A 26,818-nucleotide genomic window follows, 5' to 3' on the forward strand; every position below is an offset into this window, starting at 1 on the left:
AAACTTTCACTAAGAAGCTCAGGAGAGCCCCTAGTGTGCACCCTTCTCGTTCGGGCACAGAGATCTAACTGAGGCTTGGAGGAGGGTCATAGGGGGAGGAGCCAGTGCACACCAGATAGTCCTAAAGCTTTCTTTAGATGTGCCCAGTCTCCTGCGGAGCCGCTATTCCCCCATGGTCCTTACGGAGTCCCCAGCATCCACTTAGGACGTTAGAGAAATATAAAATGGGTCACACCGAACCATGCGGTTTCGGTACCCCAAACCGTGTGGAATAGTCACCCCGTCCTTGTTGAAGTAGGGGCACCTTGAGTATTACCTGCTGGGAATACAGCTTATTAATTGCCTCTAGCGCAGCCTCCCTGCCTGAGGGAGTTGTCGGCAAGGCATATTTGAGGAAACGGCGGGGGGGAGACATCTCGAATTCCAGCTTGTACCCATGAAATACTACTTGAATGAAACAGGGATCCACCTGTGAGCGAGCCCACTGATCGCTGAAATTGTTGAGACGGCCCCCCACCGTACCTGGCTACACCTGTGGAGCCCCCGCGTCATGCTGTGGACTCAGAGGAAGCGAGAGAAGAATTTTGATTCTGGGAACAGGCTGACTGGTGCAGCTTTTTCCCTCTTCCCATGTCTCTGTACAGAAAGGAAGCGCCTTTGACCCGCTTGCTTTTCTGAAGCCGAAAGGACTGTACCTGATAATACAGTGCTTTCTTAGTCTGTGAGGAAACCTGAGGTAAAAATATTTCTTCCCAGCTGTTGCTGTGGATACGAGGTCCCAGAGACCATCCCCAAATAATTCCTCACCCTTATAAGGAGGAATCTCTATGCGCCTTTTAAAGTCAGCATCACCTGTCCAGTGACAGGTCTCTAATACCCTCCTGACAGAATGGACATTACATTCATTTTGGATGCCAGCCGGCAAAAGATCCCTCTGTGCATCCCTCATATATAAGACGACGTCTTTAATATGTTCTCATGTTTTACAGGGTCACCGACCACGCTGCAGCAGCACGATCTGCAGGTCTCAGTCTAGTACCTGAGTGTGTAAATACAGACTTCAGGATAGCCTCCTGCTTTTTATCAACAGGTACCTTCAAAGTGGCCGTTCCTAAAACAGCAGTGCCACCTTTTTTGACAACCGTGTGAGCGCCTTATCCACCCTAGGGGATATCTCCCAGTGTAACTTATCCTCTGGCGGGAAAGGGTACGCCATCAGTAACTTTTTAGAAATTACCAGTTTCTTATCGGGGGGAACCCACGCTTTTCACACACTTCATTCATTCATCTGATGGGGGAACAAAACACTGCCTGCTTTTTCTCCCCAACATAAAAACCCATTTTTAGAGGGTTAATGTCAGAAATGTGTAACACATTTTTTATTGCCGGGATCAAGTCACGGATGTTCCTAGTGGATTGTGTATATGTCTCAACCTTGTCGACACTGGAGTCAGACTCCGTGTCGACATCTGTGTCTGCCATCTGAGTGAGCGGGCGTTTTTGAGCCCCTGATGGCCTTTGAGACGCCTGGGCAGGCACGGACTGAGAAGCCGGCTGTCCCACAGCTGTTACGTCATCCACCCTTTTATGTAAGGAGTTGACACTGTCGGTTAATACCTTTCACCTAACCATCCACTCTGGTGTCGGCCCCACAGGGGGCGACATCACATTTATCGGCATCTGCTCCGTCACCATATAAGTCTCCTCATTAAACATGTCGACACAGCCGTACCGACACACCGCACACACACAGGGAATGCTCTGACTGAGGACAGGACCCCACAAAGCCCTTTGGGGAGACAGAGAGAGAGTATGCCAGCACACACCAGAGCGCTATATAATGTGGGGATTAACACTATAACTGAGTGAAATTTCCCCAATAGCTGCTTGTATATATAATATTGCGCCTAAATTTAGTGCCCCCCCTCTCTTTTTAACCCTTTGAGCCTGAAAACTACAGGGGAGAGCCTGGGGAGCTTTCTTCCAGCTGCACTGTGAAGAGAAAATGGCGCCAGTGTGTCTGAGGGAGATAGCTCCGCCCCTTTTTCGCTGACTTTTCTCCCGCTTTTTTCTGGATTCTGGCAGGGGTATTTACCACATATATAGCATCTGGGGCTATATATTGTGGTATTTTTGCCAGCCAAGGTGTTTTGATTGCTGCTCAGGGCGCCCCCCCCCAAGCGCCCTGCACCCTCAGTGACCGGAGTGTGAAGTGTGTATGAGGAGCAATGGCGCACAGCTGCAGTGCTGTGCGCTACCTTGGTGAAGACTGATGTCTTCTGCCGCCGATTTTCCGGACCTCTTCTTGCTTCTGGCTCTGTAAGGGGGACGGCGGCGCGGCTCCGGGACCGAACACCAAGGCTGGGCCTGCGGTCGATCCCTCTGGAGCTAATGGTGTCCAGTAGCCTAAGAAGCCCAAGCTGGCTGCAAGCAGGCAGGTTCGCTTCTTCTCCCCTTAGTCCCTCGCTGCAGTGAGCCTGTTGCCAGCAGGTCTCACTGAAAATAAAAAACCTAAATCTATACTTTCTTTCTAGAAGCTCAGGAGAGCCCCTAGTGTGCATCCAACCTCGGCCGGGCACAAAATCTAACTGAGGCTTGGAGGAGGGTCATAGTGGGAGGAGCCAGTGCACACCAGGTGACCTAAAGCTTTCTTTAGTTGTGCCCAGTCTCCTGCGGAGCCGCTATTCCCCATGGTCCTTTCGGAGTTCCCAGTATCCACTAAGACGTCAGAGAAATGTGGTTTACGGTTTAAAAGTCAACATCTACTTTCAATATTAAGAACGGTCCACACTTGAACTTTTATTTTTACAAAGGTAAAGAGACTTATACGTTGTTAATAGTCATACTAATTTATCAGATATTTAAAAGAGACATTTTACATGGTATTCATACAGTGATCGATAAAAGGACTTTCTGTATACCCGATTCTATTTGTGCACACATATCCATTAATCTACCCTTCCGAAGAATAAAATTCTGTTGCCATTAATGTCTTGATACATTGTCATTTGCTGAGAAACATAATACATTGATATTTTAGAATTTTTATGTTAACTATATATTAAAAGTGCTATTTTAGCAGAAAATCCTTTTGTATGGTTCTAATTAGCGCAAGGCAAGTCACTTTCTTGCAGTTCTCCTCCCAGAAAGGAAGGTTTGGTTTGTTTTGTGCTATCACAGGCACAATACACCCTGCTACTATTCAAAAAAAATAAAAAAATAAAAAAATATATATATATATATATATATATATATATATATATATATATTATATATATATATATATATATATATATATATATATATATACACACACACATATACATACACTTACTTAGAATATAATTGTGTTTTGTAACATTGAGCGCCTAGAATAAGTAAATAGCAAGGGACATATAGCTGCCAAAAATCACCTGTTGTAAAGGGTCCTTCAGGAATGAAAAATGCACCAACTGTAATTCCAATGGCTGCGGCAAACTTAAAGAACCAGAGTCTGCAAATAAAGAAAGGTATTAAAATGATTCCATTGCTATCTACCTTCAATTTAATGATTACAGGAGAAAAAGAAACATTGTGGTCAGTTTCCTTTATGAGAACATACTGCTAAATGTTGTTTGAAAATTTAAATTGTAGAATTGATTTTTTTAAAAACTAAAAAAACATTGTTAATGACAACATAAAAGAATTGAGAGCCGTTAGTAATTTGCTATCTTAATGTGCCTGTTAACATGCACATGTTATACTATTGCCAACATGAATTAAAAACATCCAATTATAGAGCAAATGTACTAAGCCTAATAGAGAGAGAAACCACCAACCAATCAGCTCCTGTGACATGGCAGTTAGGAGCAGATGGTAAGGTACTTTATCATGCCCCAAGGCTTAGTACATATGCTTGCAAATATCTTGTGACTTATTTTAAAAAAATACTGGTACATTTGTGGTTACGAATTAATGTCTCACCCATTGTGAATTGCAGCCCGTGGATCCTGACTACTCTTCACTTTTATCATAAGGAGAGAAAAGAGGAGGAAAAACATGGCCATCCCAAAGCACACACGATACACAGCTTTGTACCCGACCAGCACATCACAGTTGACATGAGCACTCACTCCCGGGATCGTTGATCCCATTCCTCCATCACAAAAGCCTGGAATCTGCAACACAATTTTATTACAGATATGAATTCTTATAATTGTGATAATGCATCAAAGTGATTTCTTTCACACTAGCTTAAAAATAGTTCTAGATCTTTCTGACCTTTTTGAGATGTTCCTCCATCCCTGGAAATAACATCACACAAGCAACTCCGACCCCAAGAAGTAAGAAGAAGGCATAGATAAGCCGAGTCACTGTGGAATTATTCCCACTTGGGCAGCACCGGCACAGCAAACATGGGGCACTGCCACAAAGACAAGGGATCTGAAGAAGACATGTAAAATCACTGGATGCAGATCAAGAAATACATCAAATGGTACAGATACTAATAAGAACATTACAATTAGGATTAGTATATTACCACACACAAGACAGTAGACAACAGGAAACAATCTGAAATATTACAAGTCTATAGTGAGTCTTGTAATAGTCCTGCAAGAGGTCTTGTAATAGTGAGTAAGGTTAACAGATGCATACAGGGTTTACAGCTTCCAGCTGGCAGTATTTGGAGGGGGTGTGTATAGGGATGCTGGCCTTCAGAATCCTGGCCGTAGAATGCGCGGGGGGGGGGGGGGAAAGAATGATGCGAGACCCTTGCAGGCTCGCTGCGCTCGCCATGCTGGACACCCACGAGTGGGAATGGTCCCTGCTGATAGGCATGCCGACAGTCGGGATTGTGAGGGGGCGGGATGTAGGGGGAGGTACCATAACTACATCCCTTCGGAGGGGCGGCTCACAACCAATCTGATGTACTCATTATGGCATACTACTCTGATGTAAAAGTCCCCATTTAAGAAAAACAAAAACACAACTTTCCATTTAACGTCTAGACTCATGTTTCCTTGGATACCACTATGCCTACTCAAGCTACCCTGACTGACTTAGGTTACATAATAATGAAAACATAAAAAAGTTATAAAATATATTATCACTTAGAAGCGCAAAATATTCAATGTTAATACAATTTTAATAATAGTATAAGCAATAATGTATTGCTTTAATATCATTAAAATTGTATTAACTTTGAATATTTTGCGCTTCTAAGGGGTAATATATTTTATTACTTTTTTGATATTTTCTGTGTATATTGGCTACAGAGATACTTTATAGAAGCTGCATGTGATCAGAACACCATTTGGGGCTAATTACTACTTTTCTATTTTTTGGGTGCGATTCAAACGGACAACCTTGTCGTGACTGTAAAGCTGCATTAGCCCACCATACTACTAACGCAGCACTGTCTTTCAAGTGTTTCTAGTTATACACATACAACAGATTTTTATCATCTTAAATTGCGCCTGAAAATATATATAGAATTCTATAAATAATGAGACTGTATAGCAATTAGATGTGAGACCTGTAGTGGTTTGTAAATATCACACTCTCTTCGGGTTGGGCATGGCATAACGGCAATGACAATGCCGGCAGTCAGAATACAAACACCGACATCCCGACAGGCGGCCACAGCTAAACTAACCGTAACACTCCCTTCCTGCAACCTAACCCCAACCCTCCCCGGCATACTTCTGTTCAGAATTCCGGCGTCGGCATTCTGACAGCTGTCAGGATTTCAGTGCTCGTCTTCGGGATGCCAACTACATCCCCTCTCCATCTTCAGACATGCCATGTTTAATAAGTAATGGGATATGGAAAACCAAGTGCTCACCTATATTAACAATAGGATTTTAAATCCTTTTCTCGTAGTCCATAAGGGATATTGGGGACACATTAGTACGATGGGGTGTAGACGAGGTCCAAAGGAGCCAGTGCACTGTAAATTTCTTACACTGGGTGTGCTGGCTCCTCACCTCTGCGCCCCCTCCCACAGGCAGTTATAGGTAAAACAGTGCCCGAAGGAGAAATTACATATTTGAGAGAAGGAACATAACAACGAGAAGTGTGGTGAGATTTATACACCAGCACACCATAACATAGCTGGGCCAGCAACAGCTGGCAACATAAACAGCTACGGCTGAACAGGTAACACATAACAAAGAACCTGCAGAACGTCACCGCACAGAGGCGAACGCCCAATATCCCTTATGGACTACGAGAAAAGGATTTACCGGTAGGTATTTAAAATCGTATTTTCTCTAGCATCCATAAGGGATATTGGGGACACATTAGGCCGATGGGGATGTCCCAAAGCTTCCAGAACAGGCGGGAACGTGTGGAGACATCTGCAGCACTGCCTGCCCAAACTGGGTATCCTCTTTGGCCAGGGTATCAAACTTGTAAAACTTCACAAAGGGTGTTCTTCCCCGACCAGATAGCAGCTCGGCATAGTTGCAAGGCCGAGACTCCACGGGCAGCCGCCCAGGAAGAGCCCACTGATCTAGTAGAGTGGGCCTTCAGAGACTTAGGAACAGGTAAGGCTGCCGACACATAGGCCTGTTGGATAGTAAGTCGAATCCAACGAGCAATGGACTGCTTCGAAGCAGGTCAACCCTTCTTCTGTGCATCATAGAACACGAACAAGGAATCAGTCTTTCTGATCTGAGCTGTACGCTTGACATAGATCTTCAAGGCACGCACAGCATCCAATGCCTCCGGAGGAGCAGAAGCGTCAGAACAGGATGGAATCACAATAGGTTGATTCAGATGAAACGCGGAAACAACCTTTGGCAGGAACTGCTGTCTAGTCCGGAGCTCCGTTCTGTCCTCATAAAAGACCAAATACGGACTTTTATACGATAAGCCCCCAATTCTGAGACACGTCTAGCAGAAGCCAGGGCCAGTAACATCACCAGCTTCCACGTGAGGTAGTTGTCTTCTACCGTCAGAGGTAATGCCACATCCAAATCCCAAGGAGCCGTAGGCAGCACAAATGGAGGTTGGATGTGAAGCACTCCTTACAAGAAGGTCTGAACTTCAGGCAGCAGAGCCAACTTCTTTTGGAAGAAGATTGAAAGAGCCGAAATTTGAACCTTAGGGGATCCCAGCCGTAAGCCTTGATCCACTCCAGCCTGCAGGAAACGAAGGAATCTTCTCAAGTGAAAATCGGCATATGGCTATGTGCGTTCCTCGCATCAGGAGACTTATCTCCGCCAGATATTAGGATAGTGTTTTGACGTCACAGGTTTCCTGGCTTGCACGATAGTGACAATTACCTTTTTGGAAAGTCCATTGTGAGCTAGGATGTTCCGCTAAACTACCATACCATCAAACGAAGCCGCCGTAAGTCCGGGTAGACGAACGGGCCTTGTTGAAGACGGTCATGTCCAGAAGATCCATGTACTACACCCTCCGAGGCTAATCCGGGGCAGGCAGAATTGCTTGTACTCCTTGATGCCGAATCCTCTTGAGCACCCTTGGGATCAACGGAATCAGAGGAAATATGTAGAACAGCTGGTAAGGCCAAGGCGACGTCAGCGCATCCACTGCACACGCCTGAGGGCCTCTGGTTCGCAAGCAATAGGAGCGAAGTTTCTTCTTGAGGCGAGACGCCATGTCGATCTGGGGGCAACCCCACCGGTCGATGATCTGTTGAAACACTTGGGGATGTAGTCCCCACTCCCCTGGGTGGAGATCGTGGCAACTCAGGAAGTCCGCTTCCCAATTGTCCACTCCCGAAATGAAGATTGCGGATAGCGCTAGTGCATTTCTTTCCGCCCAGAGGAGTATTCTTGATACTTCTCGCATGCAGGCCTTGCTTTTTGTCGAATGATGTATGCCACAGCCGTGGCGTTGTCCGACTGTACCTGGATTGCTTTATCCCGGAGTAGAAGGGAGGCCTGAATCAGGGCATTGTAGATAGCCCGAAGTTCCAGGATGTTAATCGGAAGAAGGGCCTCTTGGGCAGACCACCTGCCCTGGAACTGCACCCCTTGGGTGACAGCCCCCATCCTCTCAGACTCACATCCGTCATGAGGAGAATCCAATCCTGATTTCCGAAGCGTCAACCTTCCTGGAGATTGGAAGACTGCAGCCAGCACAAGAGTGAAATACTAGCCCGGGGTGACAGTTGGATAATCCGGTGCATCTGAAGATGGGAACCGGACCACTTGTTCAGGATGTCCAGTTGATAGGGTCTGGCATGGAACCGTCCATACCGGATGGACTCGAACGAGGCTACCATCTTTCTCAACAATTTTATGCAAAGATTAATGGAATCTCGAGTCGGTTGGAGAACCATGCGAGAGGGTTCTCACCTTGTCCTCTGGGAGGAACACTTTCTGCGCTACAGTATCCAGTAGCATTCCCAGAAACAGGAGCCGCTGAGATGGCTCCTGGTGGGACTTCTGTAAATTGAGGATCCACCCGTGGTGTGACAGAAGGTGTATAGTGCAATCTACATGGAGCAGAAGGAGCTCCCTGGAACTTGCTTTTATCAGGAGTTCGTCCAGGTAAGGGACCACGTTGACCCCCTGGACCCTGAGCTGGAACATCATTTCCGCCATCACCTTCGTGTAGACCCTCGGAGCTGTAGATAGGCCAAAGGGCAATGCCTGGAACTGGTAGTGATCGTTCAGCAGTGCGAACCTCAGATACGCCTGATGAGGGGGCCAAATTGGGATATGGAGGTAGGTGTCCTTGATAACCAGGAACACAAGGAATTCCTGTTGTTCCAGGCCTGCGATCACTGCTTGCAAAGATTCCATCTTGAATTTGAAAATGCTTTAGGTAAAGATTCAAGGACTTCAGATTCAAAATTGGCCTCACAGACCCGTCCGGTTTTGGCACAACGAACATATCTTGTCCCTGCTGTTGCAGGGGTACTGGAACAATGACTTGGGACTGGACCAACTTTGTGATGACCTGTAGTAGCATAACACGCATATTTTCCACAGCTGTTAAGCTTGATTTGAAAAATCGTTAGGGAGGAGTTCCGTCGTACTCCAGCTTGTAACCCTGAGAAATAAGATCCCTTACCCAGGCGTTCTGGCAGGAACTTTCCCAAAATGTGCCTAAAGTGACGTAACCGGGCTCCCGCCTCGAGATCCTACCGGGGTGGGCGGGCACCGTCATGCTGATGTGTTTGCGGAAGCTGAACTGGTGCTCTGTTCTTGAGAGCCGGCAACGGCTGGCTTCTTAGGTTTTCCCCTGGTGCCTCTAGCTGCATTTGATGCACCTCTGGAACTAGATCGAAAACTGGTGGACCGAAAGGACCGAGTACACGGTCCCGGGTAGGTACGTCTAGCGGGCAAAGCCCCTGAGGGAATAAACACGGATTTCCCAGCAGTTTTGGAGATCCATGCGTTCAAATCGCCTCCAAAGAGCCATTCACCTGTAAAGGGAAGAGATTCCACATTACGTTTGGAGTCAGCGTCTGCAATACACTGACGCAACCATATGGCTCTGCGTGCTGACACAGCCATAGCAGTGGTTCTAGCATTAATTTTGCCAATCTCTTTTAGGGAGTCACAGAGGACTCTTGCCATGTCTTGAATGTGTTTTAGTAAAGCCACCGTATCAACTAGGGTCATGTCACCCGAGAGACCCTCCTGAATTTGAGTAGCCCAGGTGTGAATTGCATGTGTCATCCAGCAACCTGCAATGACCGGTCTTTGAGATACCCCTGCAGCAATGTAGATAGATTTCAGTGTGGCCTCAATTTTCCTATCCCTGGGTCCTTTACTGTAAAGGAGCCCGGAGCCGGGAGTACCGCCTTCTTAGAGAGGCGAGAGACCGAGACGTCTACAGACGGAGATTCTTCCCAGAACTTTCTACCCTCGGGGGCAAAGCGGAATGTATTCAAAAACCGTTTTGACACCTGATATTTTTTCTCTCGATTCTTCCAGGCTAGTTTAAATAAATCATCTAATTCCTTCAGGAAATGTAACAGTCATTTTGTCTTGAGGGAGCAAAAACGACTGCCGATTTGCAGCGTCCTCTAGGGGGAGCTTTGGCACATCACTTATAGCTAAAATGAGGGGTTCAATACCCTGTGTAGGAGTGGAATCCCCACCTATGGGATCCCCATCATCCTGTATTTCATCATCAGAATCTCATAAAAGTGTAGTGTGGACCTGCAGTAGAGAGGGAAGGGGAAGGGGGGGGGGGGGGGGGGGGGAGAGAGATGGGGAACATCAGCCATGGCAGCTAGATCTGCTACTGCTTTTTCAGTTCTTGTGTTTTGTTGGCATTTGCAGTGTGCTGAGATGACCTATCAGATATCATAGTTTTGATAGCCCCTAGCCAGGTGGCCTTGTGACTCTCCCCCTCATGTCCTCAGCATTTTGTGAGGACTGCTCACATGATATGGAACCAGATGAAAGAGGGGAGAGCACAGTTGTACCAGAAGTACTGCTAACAGCGCTAATAAAAAGTCTATGCAGACAGGTGTGAAGATCAATCAGTAATTTAATACAATGAATAAAAATAATAAAAATGCTAAAAAATGAAGCAATTAGGATAGTGTAATACACGTGTTAGAAATATTTAAAAACATAGCTGGCTGTAAAGTATCCAAATAGGGACCTGATAAGGACACAGTAATGTTATACATCCAGTGGTTGGTGGACCTTCATTTTCCTAAGCCAAGTGCAAGGGACTGTCTTTTCACAAATAATTACCAATCCTGCAGGTGATAATAAAAGATTCCCTGGCGATGGTCCAGCAAGACACAGTTTCCAGCACACCAGTTGTGGGAAATGTGAAAGTCCTCCGTATAGCAATAGGATGGACGTGTACAAAGAGTCCCAGGCTGTAAGGAGTCCACCGTCCAAATATTCTGGAAAGTATGGTGTCCACAGGTCCAACAAGTAGGTCCTACCTGTTGGACCTGTGGACACCATACTTTCCAGAATATTTGGACGGTGGACTCCTTACAGCCTGGGACTCTTTGTACACGTATTAAATTACTGATTGATCTTCACACCAGTCTGCATATACTTATTATTAGTGCTGTTAGCAGTACTTCTGGTACAACTGTTTTCCGTTTAGTTTGGATTGACTATCCAATTTCATACAGCTGCTCAGGTGAAACAGCTCTATCGAGCGCGAGGTACACCCACCTTTTTGAGTGAGGGGAATTTTTTTAACTAATTGAAAGAGGAGAGAATCTGGCACTAAATACACTGCACAACTTTTGTTTTACCATAATGAAAACACAAGCCACATACAACACAGACTGATTACAATGCAAGCCCGCCCTATTGCATGTGAGAGGAGACGCAGAGGAAGAGAGGGCCCAGCACACCCAATGCTGCAGAGCCCCAGTGAGGCTGTCAGCGTTTTTACATAACAGTGAGAACTGCTTATACAATGCAATTCCCTCAGAGGAATAAAATCTGTGCACAATTAGCGGCTCTCCCTCTAATTAACACCCTGTACCAGTGATCCAGCGTGTGACAGTCCGGAGGAGCTCTGAGGCTGCTGCTTATGCAGGGGAAGGCGCCAAAATGCCACTGAGCCTGCTCTGATGTAGCTCTGCCCCCCAAAATGGCGTCAGAGTTACAAAGTTATATTTATACTGGCCCTGTCTCCTAACTATGCTATAGCCTTACATGAATGTTTGGTACAGCCATCGCTAGGCAGTCTCACGCAGGGGATATAGCTGGTCCCCCCCAGGAGGGACCCGTATGCCTCACAAGCGCTTCTGCTGCACCAAGAACCGGGGGACCCCTCTAGCGGGGTCCCCAGTGTGTACTTGCCACCGATGATCACCTTCAGGCAGTGTTAGCGGTTGCGACAGCCAAGGCGCAGTGAACAAACAACCCCTCAGGACAGTGGTCCTGCAATGGGGAAGCGGCTCTGCACCTCACGAAGCCGGTGTCCGTCCCCACCTCTAACTCCAGAAAAAGAGGGTTTTTGATCCTGCACTGGCCTAGGTTCAAAGTAAATAGGTAATAGTAGAGAGGCCAAAAATGGACAATAATACTTAGATATTGGAAATTCCTATCTGTCCGTATGGCGGTGCGCCCAGAGTCAGAAAAGGGGAGACCAAATATAGGCAAAAAGAGAAAAGTATGACTCTTGTTTGGGCGCACTCTTATGTTATCTCAGTGTTAAATGATTGGTAATGTGACTGAAAGTTAATAATGTGGTCTCTATTTCTACTCTTTAAGATACACGGGAACTCAACAAAACAAGTTGGACATAAACAGCCATTGATATGCTCGATGGGAAAAAAGTCTCCCAAATTTAAAAATGTTCAGATCTTAATTATACCTAGATAAATGCATATCGGAAGATAGCTACATACTATGCTGCTTCCGTCTGCCAAAGATCTGTACAAACTGTGTTTGTATTAATGCAGCCCTAAATTGGGTTTAGTTCGTGAGTGGGAGAGCCCACACACAACTTAACAATTCTAATAATTAACCACTATGATGAATGAGTTAAACAGTGACAAATGAAAGTTCAAGAAAGTAGGATTTTGGTACTTACCAGGTAAATCCTTTTCTTTGAATCCATAGGGGGCACTGGAGTACTCTTGGGATATGGACGGCTTCCACCGGAAGAAGGCACTGAATAAATTAATTTTTGAGACTACTCCTCCCCTCCATATCCTCGAGCACTTCAGTGTTTTTTACTGAGCCGAACAGGATCGATAGAGAGATTGACAAAAGGAGAATTACCTATAATCTCACGGACAACAATAAAGTTGACACAAAACGTAACAGACAACTAAACAGTTGACACCCTAACTGATTAACCTTTGTTAAATTTAAACCAGTCGTGAAAGTGTGTTACCATAAGAACCACTGAACTTCCTAAAACAGATAAACTGCTCTGGGTGGGCGTCCAGTGCCCCCTATGGATTCAAAGAAAAGGATTTACCTGGTAAGTACCAAAATCCTACTTTCTTTTTCATCCACTAGGGGTCACTGGAGTACTCTTGGGATGTACCAAAGTTTCCTCCGTGGCGGGAGAGCTGTTTGGCACTTGTAACACTAAACGGCCAAAGCTAGATGCTGATGCCGCGAACGTATCAAACTTGTAAAAGCGCACAAACGTGTGCACTGAAGACCAAGTAGCCGCACGGCAAAGCTGTGTCGTAGAAGCCCCACGACTCGCTGCCCATGACGTTCCCACAGAACGTGTGGAATGAGCTGTTACTGATGTAGGTGGCTGTAACCTAGCATGAAGGTAAGCCTGACGTATGGTCAGTTTGATCCATCTGGATAAGGTCTGCTTAGAGGCTGGCCAACCCCTCTTAGCCGCATCATAGAGAACAAACAACGTATCCGTCTTACGAACCGTAGACGTTCGGGATACATAGACGCGTAATGCGCGAACCACATCCAACGTTTCAGCATTCTCTGTTAATACCGGAACTACTATTGGTTGATTGATGTGAAAAGACGACACTACCTTTGGTAGAAAAGCGGGATTCGTCCGAAGTTCCGCTCTGTCATCATGAAAAACTAAATACGGTGACTTGCACGACAAGGCACCCAGATCTGAAACTCGCCTAGCCGAAGCTAAGGCTAAAAGAAAAATCGTTTTCCAAGTGAGAAATTTAATATCCACTTGTTGTAAGGGTTCAAAGTAATCGGACTGTAAGAAATCTAAAACCAGATTCAAGTCCCATGGTGCTGTAGGTGGAATGAAAGGAGGCTGTATCCTCATTACACCCTGTAGAAACGTATGTATTGACGGCAACGAGGCCAATTTCCTTTGAAAGTAAATTGACAACGCAGATACCTGCCCCTTTAGTGTGGAAAGACGTAGTCCTCCATCTAACCCCATCTGTAAAAATAACAAAAGACGGGATAAATTAAAAGATGATGTCGGAAACTTCCGAGCTTCACACCAACCTATATAAGTACGCCAGATTCTGTAATAATGAGCTGCCGTAACCGGCTTCCTAGCTCGTACCATGGTTGGTATAACAGACTCCGGAATGCCCTCTCTTCTCAAGATGGCCTTTTCAACAGCCACCCCGTCAAACGCAGCCGCGCTAAATCGGGGTAAAGGAACGGACCCTGTTGTAACAGGTCCGGACGTAGTGGGAGTGGCCACGGATCGTCTGCGAGTAAACCGAGGAGATCCGAGAACCAAGTTCTCCGAGGCCAATGAGGCGCTATTAGTATGACTGTGACGGACCCTCTCTTGATCCGTTTTAGCAACAGCGGGAGCAGCGGAAACGGTGGAAACAGATACACGAGGCTGTACGGCCACGCGGCTGTGAGAGCATCCACCGCCACTGCCCCTGGATCTCTTGTTCTGGACACATATCGTGACACCTGATGATTGTGGCGGGATGCCATCAGATCCACCTGAGGGTAACCCCACCTCTGGATCAACATCTGAAACACTTCTGGATTTAATGCCCACTCTCCTGGATGAAAATCCCGACGACTGAGAAAATCTGCCTCCCAGTTGTCCACTCCCGGAATGAACACTGCCGACAATATCACCTGGTGATATTCGGCCCATCTGAGGATCCGAGCTACTTCCCGCATTGCCATGCGGCTTCTCGTTCCTCCTTGTTTGTTTATGTATGCGACTGCCGTCGCATTGTCTGACTGCACCTGAACAGTCTGAAAACGAAACATGTACACTGCTTGTCTTAGAGCATTGTAAATCGCCCTGAGTTCCAGAACATTTATGGATAGCGATCTTTCGTGATCTGCCCAGAGGCCCTGGAGCCGATAACTCTGAACTACAGCTCCCCAACCTCTGAGACTTGCGTCTGTTGACAGAATTATCCAATTCACGACGCCGAATCGTCTCCCTGCAGATAGATTGTGTATTTTTAACCACCAGAGAAGAGACACCCTGACTTGTGGCGACAATCTCACCCTGTGGTGCATCTGCAGATGTGATCCCGACCATTGCGCTAACACCTCCAGTTGAAACGGACGTGAGTGAAATCTTCCGAACTGAAGTGCTTCGAAAGCCGCCACCATTGTGCCTAAAAGGCGAATGCACAAATGTACTGAGACTGTGCGTGGCTTGAGCACTAATTGCACCAGATGACGAATGACCTGTACTTTCTGTTGTGGCAGGTAAACCTTTTGATTTACTGTATCGAGAATCATCCCTAGGAATTGAAGTCGTTGACACGGAATTAGATGTGATTTCTTTAAACTGACTATCCAACCGTGCTGAACTAGTACATTGTACGTTAGCAAAGCATGCTGGAGAAGCAATTGTTGAGACGGAGCCTTTATGAGTAGATCGTCCAAATACGGAACAATTATTACTCCTAGGGACCTGAGATGAGCTATCATCACGGACATTACCTTGGTGAATACCCGAGGCGCTGATGAGAGGCCAAACGGCAGAGCCTGAAACTGGTAATGGTCTCGCCTTATTGCAAACCTTAAGAAACTCTGGTGAGGTGGCCAAATCGGAATGTGTAAGTACGCATCTTTGAGATCCAGTGCAATCATGAATTCCTGTGGCTCTAACCCTGCAATTACTGACCTGAGAGATTCCATCTTGAATCTGTGGTAAGTGACGTAATGATTGAGACCTTTTAGGTTCAATATTGGCCTGACTGAGCCATCTGGTTTTGGTACCAGAAACAGACTGGAATAATAACCCTGCCCCTGTTCCTGCACGGGGACCGGAATTACAACTGCAGCATTCAGCAGAGACTGAATGGCAACCTGCAGAACTGCTTTCTTGTCGTCCGACACAGGCAGTCCTGTCGTGAAAAATCTTCCTGTCGGAAGATAATCGAACTCTATTTTGTAACCCTCTAATACTAAATTGCGGATCCACCCATCTGTGGACGTCTGCAGCCACGCCCCCTGAAAGCTCTGAAGGCGTGCTCCCACAATTGGAGATCCGAGATGGGCTGGGAGCCCGTCATGCCACTGGTTTGTTAGTGGTCTTAGTGTCTTGACGACGTGCATTGGATTGTCGGGCACTACGTCCCCGACCTCTTCTACCAGGCGTGACTGCTCCTGTGCCCTGCCCACGAAAGGGCTGAGTTCTAAAGGATTTGAACGCCGGACCAGAATATTTCCGTTTAGGTATAGTTGTAGGCGATGGAAGAAACACAGACTTTCCTCCAGTAGCCTCAGAAATCCATTTGTCCAATTCAGGACCGAAAAGCTTCTCGCCATCATAAGGCAATGCCTCTATACCTTTTTTAACCTCCGTCTCCGCCTGCCAAGAACGCAGCCAAAGTGCTCGTCGTACTATGACTAGCGATGAGGACAGGCGAGAAGTAAGCTGACAGACGTCAGTAGAAGCTGTACATAGATATTCAGCAGCTTCCCAGATTTGATCCGCGAGAAGTATAAGATGGTCATCTTGCAGAGCCGACTTGAGCTCTTTTATCCATACCATTAATGCTTTAGTAACCCAAATGCCAACCAACCCAGGTCTCAGCAGCACTCCAGCTGCTGTATACATGGACCTTAGCATAGCCTCTATTTTACGATCTGCAGGGTCTTTAAGCGTAGTAGCAGTTGGTACTGGTATGGTTAACTTCCTTGTAAGTTTAGATACGGATGAATCCACCGATGGTGGGTTCTCCCATGTAGCTGTCATGGACTCTGGAAACGGGTAACTCGATTTAAATCTACGAGGTATAGAAAACCGTTTATCCGGATTCTTCCGTGTTTCCAGTAACATTTTATTAAGAGATTCCGAAATAGGGAAACACATCGGAGATCTCTGTCGTTTAGTAAAGACTACCTCATCATTCGTCAGGGGCTCCTCAGTTTCCGTAAACTCCAGCGACTGACGTACTGCTCTGATGAGATTATCAATACCTGGGCTGTCAAAATCGTCACTATCTGACTGTTGGTCTATTTCGCCCTCCTCATACTCATGTTCAGTGAGGTCTAGTATCCCAGAGACTGGAAAATTATTAGGAAAAGGAAACTTATCTTTTCCACTCAAGGTGGACCTCTGACCAGATTGAGACTCCCCTGGTAACTCAAATGGTCTCATTTTAAACTCAGATCTTGCCGCCTCTCTTTCTTCACGAGAGGCGGCCAGCTCTGATTGTAAACCAACTAATACATCTGCAAGTAAAGCCCATGGAGGGTCCAGAGATGCTGGCTTTACTTCTGTGGAAATCGTATTTGTGGCTGTATTAACAACACATGCTGTACATGTGGTGGATCCATCAGGCAACACACTCTTACAGACATGACATGAAAAATGTTTCTTAGATTTTGCTGGTGTCTTACTCATTATAAAGACAGACAATACAAACTACACACAGACAGTCTGCACGACTCAGTAATAACACCAAAGTTCCTTGTATATATCAGGCAAGTGCAGTGCCTGCCAGCAATAAGAAAACTGACCCCCAAATTCCCCTAGTACCACTCTTAAGCCGAGATGTAATAATAAGAATTTACTTACCGATAATTCTATTTCTCGGAGTCCGTAGTGGATGCTGGGGTTCCTGAAAGGACCATGGGGAATAGCGGCTCCGCAGGAGACAGGGCACAAAAGTAAAGCTTTTACAGGTCAGGTGGTGTGTACTGGCTCCTCCCCCTATGACCCTCCTCCAGACTCCAGTTAGGTACTGTGCCCGGACGAGCGTACACAATAAGGGAGGATTTTGAATCCCGGGTAAGACTCATACCAGCCACACCAATCACACCGTACAACTTGTGATCTAAACCCAGTTAACAGTATGATAACAGAGGAGCCTCTGAAAGATGGCTTCCTAAACAATAACCCGAATTAGTTAACAATAACTATGTACAAGTATTGCAGATAATCCGCACTTGGGATGGGCGCCCAGCATCCACTACGGACTCCGAGAAATAGAATTATCGGTAAGTAAATTCTTATTTTCTCTATCGTCCTAAGTGGATGCTGGGGTTCCTGAAAGGACCATGGGGATTATACCAAAGCTCCCAAACGGGCGGGAGAGTGCGGATGACTCTGCAGCACCGAATGAGAGAACTCCAGGTCCTCCTTTGCCAGGGTATCAAATTTGTAAAAATTTACAAACGTGTTCTCCCCTGACCACGTAGCTGCTCGGCAGAGTTGTAATGCCGAGACCCCTCGGGCAGCCGCCCAAGATGAGCCCACCTTCCTTGCGGAATGGGCCTTAACAGATTTAGGCTGTGGCAGGCCTGCCACAGAATGTACAAGTTGAATTTTGTTACAAAACCAACGAGCAATCGACTGCTTAGAAGCAGGTGCACCCAACTTGTTGGGTGCATACAGTATAAACAGCGAGTCAGATTTTCTGACTCCAGCCGTCCTTTAAATGTATATTTTTAAGGCTCTGACAACGTCCAACAACTTGGAGTCCTTCAAGTCGTCTGTAGCCGCAGGCACTACAATAGGCTGGTTCAGGTGAAACGCTGATACCACCTTAGGGAGAAAATGCGGACGCGTCCGCAGCTCTGCCCTATGTCGAATGGAAATTTAAATAAGGGCTTTTATAAGACAAAGCCGCCAGTTCAGATACTCTCCCGGCCGAAGCCAGGGCCAGTAACATAGTCACTTTCCATGTGAGATATTTCAAATCCACATTCTTTAGTGGTTCAAACCAATTGGATTTGAGGAAATCTAAAACTACATTTAGATCCCACGGTGCCACCTTAGGCACCACAGGAGGCTGTATATGCAGTACTCCTTTGATAAAAATCTGGACCTCAGGGACTGAGGCCAATTCTTTGTGGAAGAATATTGATAGGGCCGAAATTTGAACCTTAATAGATCCCAATTTGAGACCCATAGACAATCCTGATTGCAGGAAATGTAGGAAAACGACCCAGTTGAAATTCCTCCATCGGAGCACTCCGCTGCTCGCACCACGCAACATATTTTCGCCAAATACGGCGATAATGCTTCGCGGTGACTTCCTTCCTTGCCTTTATCAAGGTAGGAATGACTTCTTCTGGAATGCCTTTTCCTTTTAGGATCTGGCATTCAACGCCATGCCGTCAAACGCAGCCGCGGTAAGTCTTGAAAAAGACAAGGACCCTGCTGAAGCAGGTCCCTTCTCAGAAGTAGAGGCCACGGATCGTCCGTGACCATCTCTTGAAGTTCCGGGTACCAAGTCCTTCTTGGCCAATCCGGAGCCACTAGTCTTACTCCTCTTTGCCGTATAATCCTCAATACCTTTGGTATGAGAGGCAGAGGAGGAAACACATATACCGACTGGTACACCCAAGGTGTTACCAGCGCGTCCACAGCTATTGCCTGCGGATCTCTTGACCTGGCGCAATACCTGTCCAGTGTTTTGTTGAGGCGAGACGCCATCATGTCCACCATTGGTTTTACCCAACGGTTTAATAGCATGTGGAAAACTTCTGGATGAAGTCCCCACTCTCCCGGGTGAAGGTCGTGTCTGCTGAGGAAGTCTGCTTCCCAGTTGTCCACGCCCGGGATGAATACTGCTGACAGTGCTATCACGTGATTCTCCGCCCAGCGAAGGATCCTGGCAGCTTCTGCCATTGCCCTCCTGCTTCTTGTGCCGCCCTGTCTGTTTACATGGGCGACTGCCGTGATGTTGTCCGACTGGATCAACACCGGTCTTCCTTGAAGCAGAGGTTCCGCCTGGCTTAGAGCATTGTAGATTGCTCTTAGTTCCAGAATGCTTATGTGAAGAGACTTTTTCAGGCTCGACCACACTCCCTGGAAATTTCTTCCCTGTGTGACTGCTCCCCAGCCTCTCAGGCTGGCATCCGTGGTCACCAGGATCCAATCCTGCATGCCGAATCTGCGGCCCTCCAATAGATGAGCCTCCTGCAACCACCACAGAAGGGATACCCTTGTCCTCGGCGACAGGGTTATCCGCAGGTGCATCTGAAGATGCGACCCTGACCATTTGTCCAACAGATCCCTTTGCATGGAATCTGCCGAAAGGGATTGCTTCGTAAGAAGCTACCATTTTTTCCCAGGACTCTTGTGCATTGATGTACAGACACCTTTCCTGGTTTTAGGAGGTTCCTGACCAGGTCAGATAACTCCTTGGCTTTTTCTTCGGGAAGAAAAACCTTTTTCTGAACTGTGTCCAGAATCATCCCCAGGAACAGCAGACGAGTTGTCGGCATTAATTGGGATTTTGGAATATTCAGAATCCATCCGTGCTGCTTTAGCACCTCTTGAGATAGTGCTAAACCCATCTCTAGCTGTTCTCTGGACCTTGCCCTTATTAGGAGATCGTCCAAGTATGGGATAATTAATACGCCTTTTCTTCGAAGAAGAAATATTATCTCGGCCATTACCTTTGTAAAGACCCGAGGTGCCGTGGACAAACCAAACGGCAGCGTCTGAAACTGATAGTGACAGTTTTGTACAACGAACCTGAGGTACCCCTGGTGTGAGGGGTAATTGGAACGTGGAGATACGCATCCTTGATGTCCAAGGATACCATAAAGTCCCCTTCTTCCAGGTTCGCTATCACTGCTCTGAGTGACTCCATCTTGAACTTGAACTTCTTTATGTATAGGTTCAAGGACTTCAGATTTAGAATAGGCCTTACCGAGCCATCCGGCTTCGGTACCACAAATAGAGTGGAATAATACCCCTTCCCTTGTTGTAGAAGAGGTACCTTGACTATCACCTGCTGAGAATACAGCTTGTGAATGGCTTCCAAAACCGTATCCCTTTCTGAGGGGGACGTTGGTAAAGCAGACTTCAGGAAACGGCGAGGTGGCTCTGTCTCTAATTTCAACCTGTACCCCTGAGATATTATCTGCAGGATCCAGGGATTTACCTGCGAGTGAGCCCACTGCGCGCTGTAATTTTTGAGACGACCGCCTACCGCCCCCGAGTCCGCTTGCGAAGCCCCAGCGTCATGCTGAGGCTTTTGTAGAAGCCGGGGAGGGCTTCTGTTCCTGGGAAGGAGCTGCCTGTTGCTGTCTCTTCCCTCGTCCTCTGCCTCGTGGCAGATATGAATAGCCCTTTGCTCTCTTATTTTTAAAGGAACGAAAGGGCTGCGGTTGAAACGTCGGTGCCTTTTTCTGTTGGGGAGTGACTTGAGGTAGAAAGGTGGATTTCCCGGCCGTAGCCGTGGCCACCAAATCCGATAGACCGACCTCAAATAACTCCTCTACGCATCGCCTGTCCACTGTCGTGTCCATAAAGCTCTTCTGGCCGAAATGGACATAGCACTTACCCGTGATGCCAGTGTGCAGATATCTCTCTGTGCATCACGCATATAAAGAAATGCATCCTTTATTTGTTCTAACGACAGTAAAATATTGTCCCTGTCCAGGGTATCAATATTTTCGATCAGGGACTCTGACCAAACTACCCCAGCACTGCACATCCAGGCAGTCGCAATAGCTGGTCGTAGTATAACACCTGCATGTGTGTATATACCTTTTTGGATATTTTCCATCCTCCTATCTGATGGATCTTTAAGTGCGTCCGTCTCAGGAGAGGGTAACGCCACTTGTTTTGATAAGCGTGTTAGCGCTTTGTCCACCCTAGGAGGTGTTTCCCAGCGCTCCCTAACCTCTGGCGGGAAAGGGTATAAAGCCAATAACTTCTTTGAAATTAGCAGTTTTTTATCGGGGCACCCCACGCTTCATCACACACGTCATTTAATTCTTCTGATTCGGTAAAAACTACTGGTAGTTTTTTCACACCCCACATAATACCCTGTTTAGTGGTACCTGTAGTATCAGCTAAATGTAACATCTCCTTTATTGCCAAAATCATATAACGTGTGGCCCTACTGGAAAATACGGTTGATTCGTCACCTTCACCACCGGAATCAGTGCCTGTGTCTGGGTCTGTGTCGACCGACTGAGGCAAGGGACGTTTTACAGCCCCTGACGGTGTTTGAGGCGCCTGGACAGACACTAATTGAGTGTCCGGCCGCCTCATGTCGGCAAACGACTGCTTAAGCGAGTTGACGCTATCCCGTAATTCCACAAATAAAGGCATCCATTCTGGTGTCGACCCCCTAGGAGGTGACATCCTCATATTTGGCAATTGCTCCGCCTCCACACCAATAACGTCCTCATACATGTCGACACACACGTACCGACACACAGCAGACACACAGGGAATGCTCTATACGAAGACAGGACCCACTAGCCCTTTGGGGAGACAGAGGGAGAGTCTGCCAGCACACACCAAAAAGCGCTATATATGACAGGGATAGCCTTATGATTAAGTGCTCCCTTATAGCTGCTTTTATATTAATATATTGCCATTTATTCTGCCCCCCCTCTCTGTTATACCCTGTTTCTGTAGTGCAGTGCAGGGGAGAGACCTGGGAGCCTTCCTGACCAGCGGAGCTGTGACAGAAAATGGCGCCGTGTGCTGAGGAGATAGGCCCCGCCCCTTTTTCGGCGGGCTCGTCTCCCGCTATTTAGTACATTTAGGCAGGGGTAAATATCTCCATATAGCCTCTGGGGCTATATGTGAGGTATTTTTAGCCTTTTTAAAGGTTTTCATTTGCCTCCCAGGGCGCCCCCCCCCAGCGCCCTGCACCCTCAGTGACTGCCGTGTGAAGTGTGCTGAGAGGAAAATGGCGCACAGCTGCAGTGCTGTGCGCTACCTTAAGAAGACTGCAGGAGTCTTCAGCCGCCGATTCTGGACCTCTTCTTGCTTCAGCATCTGTGAGGGGGCCGGCGGCGTGGCTCCGGTGACCATCCAGGCTGTACCTGTGATCGTCCCTCTGGAGCTTCATGTCCAGTAGCCAAGAAGCCAATCCATCCTGCACGCAGGTGAGTTCACTTCTTCTCCCCTCTGTCCCTCGTTGCAGTGATCCTGTTGCCAGCAGGAATCACTGTAAAATAAAAAACCTAAGCTAAACTCTCTAAGCAGCTCTTTATGAGAGCCACCTAGAATTGCACCCTTCTCGGCCGGGCACAAAAATCTAACTGGAGTCTGGAGGAGGGTCATAGGGGGAGGAGCCAGTACACACCACCTGACCTGTAAAAGCTTTACTTTTGTGCCCTGTCTCCTGCGGAGCCGCTATTCCCCATGGTCCTTTCAGGAACCCCAGCATCCACTTAGGACGATAGAGAAATAGGAATCCTGGAACAGACAGGAGAACATTAAACATGTTAAGTACCAAGTTTTTCTACAAAGCTTAACACTGCCAATACTGCTAATGTCTCCCCCCACCCCCACGACCTCCGTGTACAGCACCGGGTCGGGGCCTGTGGAACTTTGCATAGGGCCGTGTGAGCGGCCTGTACCTGTATGCCAAGGCAGCGGGGAACTCCTCGACTGATGCGGGCGGTCAGCGGGAGCAGAGAGCGTACTGCATAGAGCCGTGGAGCGGCCTATGCACACGCGCTCCCGGCCCGCCACACACAGCATAGAGTGGAGTGGCCTCCTGTGTAGCCAGGCAGCGGGGAACATATCGGCTGCTGCGGCGCAGGGAGCAGCGGTCTGCTAGGTTAAGATGCTGGGAGCGGCGGAGAGTGAGAGCGCGCTGCATAGAGCCGTGAAGCGGCCTATGCACACGCGCTCCGGGCAGCGGTCGTTAGTGAGTAAAACATGCCCAATACAATCCCCAATAGTGGGGCGGCAGCATAAGCTGACCGCCCCTACCCAACATACCTGGACCGTAACAAAAGTCTATGACGGGGCTTCTCATCCAAGCTCCGTCCAGCTTTTTGCAGGCAGCCTGCAGGTGGAGTGAGGGAGCTCTTTACAGAGAGGTCCGACACTCACGGCTGTTCTCAGCCGCTTCCACTGTCCCTGACCCACGCCTGTTAGAAGGGGGGAAAGGACGTGGAAATCCTTGAAAGGAAAAAAAAAACTTAGAAAAAATTCCAATACTTTGTGGACGAGCTCCACTATGCCTTCTAACTGTGTCGAGCACAGAAAAAACACTGAAGTGCTCGAGGATATGGAGGGGAGGAGTAGTCTCAAAAATTAATTTATTCAGTGCCTTCTTCCGGTGGAAGCCGTCCATATCCCAAGAGTACTCCAGTGACCCCTAGTGGATGAAAAAGAAATAGTAGGATTGAGTATAAGTGGTGATACGGCTGTTGGTGTTGTTTCTATAGGGAAGAGATTCTTCCTACTTCACTGGGTATTCCCTAGCAGTCGCCCGTCTAGGTACTGACCCTGCCCACCTCCGTTTAGCTTCCAAGATCGGACGAGATTGGGCGTGATCGTAGGGGTATGGTCGTAGGAAGATTTGACCCTATACCACCAATGAGAGTGCACCGAAACGGAAGGATTAATTCCTCCTCAAGAAAATAATGATGGGAATACGTGGGAAAGGCGAATAGCAACAGATAAGTAAGTGTGAATCTGCTGTCCACGTTAGACTGAAGAGACGTGTCTCCAGAGGGGACACGCTCCCCAGAATCGTTGATGAGAGTTCACAGAAGAAAGAAAAGTGAGAAAATAATAACAAGATAGAAAAAATAATAAGAGTGATTGAGATTGACAATTGAATTGAATTATGGTGGGTCCCTTTGGGTCACCTCAATCGTATAATATAAAATACACCACCTCTAACTCCCACTGTGCAGGTATGCTGTTGCCCAAACAGCATACCGAAATAAATAAAAGTTTAAAATAAAATGAAGAAAAACTCTGGAGCTAGCAGAGTGTGCATCCTCTCCTGAGGGCACCTATTTCTAAACTGCCTGTGGGAGGGGGCATAGAGGGGATGAGCCAGCCCACCCAGTGGAAGACATTTAAAGTGCACTGGCTCCTTTGGACCCCATCTATACCCCATCGTACTAATGTGTCCCCAATATCCCTTATGGATGCTAGAGAAATATCATTACTTGTTACTCTGGAGGTTGGTTACCTCGGGTTCCAATGTATAGGCAGACAATGTCTAAGTTGACACCATATGGTCGACAGATTCATTTCCCGTGTCAACCTTTTGTCAGTTTTGACCTAAGGCATGTCGGCCATATAGGGATGACCTAATGACAGTGGAACTAGACATTGTAGCTCCACTCCTGGTTACTTCCATAACTGTGCAGCTCCTAGAGGACTGGAGCTAGACGGAAGACTTAAGGCAAGCACCAAGGTATCGGATGATCAAAGTATCAAACTTCTCTGCTCGGAGACTTGACAGCTGATATGGTAGCACCTGCAAGTGTCTTACAAACAGCACTTGGCCTCAGACACTGGACCAGTTACAAAGGTGGGTATAACCATATAATCATTCTGTAAGGTATATTATAGGTATCCTGTTTGAGTAATACATTGTATAATAGAGATGAGCTCGTGGGCACAAAACCCACACATCCCATAGGTACTAAGCTAACATCATACAAGTGCAGTTAGCAGGGAAACTAACAAGACTGTCTGGTGCTGGTAATGGAATAGAACTTGAAAAGCCATGTGATATGCTTACGTCCTAAATCTGTCCTTGAAAAAGCAGATGTTCTCATACATCATCTTAAATTAATTATATATCATGTATCATTTATGCACAAATGCTTAAGAGATCAGTGCCGCTCTGCCATGCATCACACTAGGGAAGTTCTATGGTGTAAATGTCCCTGGATAATAATGCTCTAAACAGAATGGTGGAATAGCACACATAGGTATGGCTAATAAATACAGAAAGCAGGATGTATTAATATACATCGCCGCTGATCGCATATGTACTTACATATGCGATTAGCATTGCTGAGGATAGCTCTTCCGATACGAGCTGTCCTCCGCGATCCCCAGCGGCAGCCTGACTTCCGGGATTCGGCCCCAGGGAGTCAGTCTGCGCATACGCAGGGTGACGGGGCGGGCGTGGGGCATGCTGGGGGGGGGGGGATAGAATTTCACACAGCACTGCGGAGAGAAGCCCGTAGGCTTCTATGGGGTATTGACAGCAACAGCTAGCGAACCCCTCTGCGGCGCTGACCCTGGTGGCTGGGGCATAGTACATTCTGGAAATGCTGTAAACGGGAGTTTACTGTATTTTCCGTTTAGTACATCCTGCCCACAGTGAGAGCTGTGAATATAAAGCAGGCTTTCAGTAATTGTCCAAACATCACTATTTTTCCTGCTATTTCAGCAATAGTTAGATTTCATAGATAAGCCGATTGGCCTACCCTCCAGATAGGGAAATCAAGCAATTTTGCTTCACAATATTCAGGAAAGAGTGGAGAAATTACTGATTTTTCCAGTGTATATGGTTTATTGCATCATTGTGCCACTCCCATAGCTCAGAATGGGGGCTGAGAACTTAATTAACTTTTGTTAAAAATACAATTCCATAGTGTATAGTGTTATGTCCACTTGCATGCCAAGACTAGAAAAAGCAGTGCCGAACAGTGATATCTCAGCTGTTTCCTCCCATCGGGCATCGGTCAAGCATCCCCTCTGCAGTCTGTCAACAACCTCTTATGGCTGGGGTGGGCTATAAGTGGCCCACCAGCTGCTGCTGAACTACACATACCAGCATGCCCTGCAAGTTTTAGCATAGCCACATAGCAAAACTGTGTCAAGGAATGCTGGGAATGGTAGTTCTACAGTTGCTCATAGATGAATACTTTGGTTCAAACCAGTATGAAATTTGATAACATACAGAAATGCTCCTTAAATACTGGTCTTTTGATTAATATGTTTAATACGCAGTACAGTGTAATGTGTTTGTAGATAGATAGATAGATAGATAGATAGATAGATAGATAGATAGATAGATAGATAGATAGATAGATAGATAGATAGATTTGTCTTAAGTCACCAATGTATGGATGTATGTGCATGAGCAGACTACTAAACAGCTACAGTAAGTAGTAGTATTTCAGGTTGCAGAGCACATCATAGGGCACAGGAAGCTTGGCTGGGGCACCCACTTGTCACAAGAACTAGAAACAGCTACAAAATGATGATGCCAAATGTGGCGTTAGTTTCTGTACGAAACGTACAATTATTAATAAACAGACCCCTT

The 26,818-nt window shown here is 46.9% G+C and overlaps 1 protein-coding gene and 1 pseudogene across 1 annotated transcript in view; both read right to left on the minus strand.

The window, feature by feature from the left end:
• The window catches only part of SERINC1 (serine incorporator 1), a 66,267-nt gene that overhangs the window by 32,636 nt on the left and 6,813 nt on the right, over positions 1–26,818 (minus strand). The window contains exons 2-4 of the mRNA XM_063917246.1: positions 4,261–4,422; positions 3,964–4,157; positions 3,414–3,493 (exon numbers count right to left, since the gene is read on the minus strand). Of these exons, the coding sequence (XP_063773316.1) occupies positions 3,414–3,493; positions 3,964–4,157; positions 4,261–4,422 (436 nt within the window). The remainder of the gene's footprint in view (positions 1–3,413; positions 3,494–3,963; positions 4,158–4,260; positions 4,423–26,818) is intronic.
• On the minus strand, positions 23,975–24,093 carry LOC134912832 (5S ribosomal RNA; annotated as a pseudogene).

The sequence above is a fragment of the Pseudophryne corroboree genome, chromosome 4 (assembly GCF_028390025.1).
Source record: "Pseudophryne corroboree isolate aPseCor3 chromosome 4, aPseCor3.hap2, whole genome shotgun sequence".
NCBI classification, from domain to species: domain Eukaryota; kingdom Metazoa; phylum Chordata; class Amphibia; order Anura; family Myobatrachidae; genus Pseudophryne; species Pseudophryne corroboree.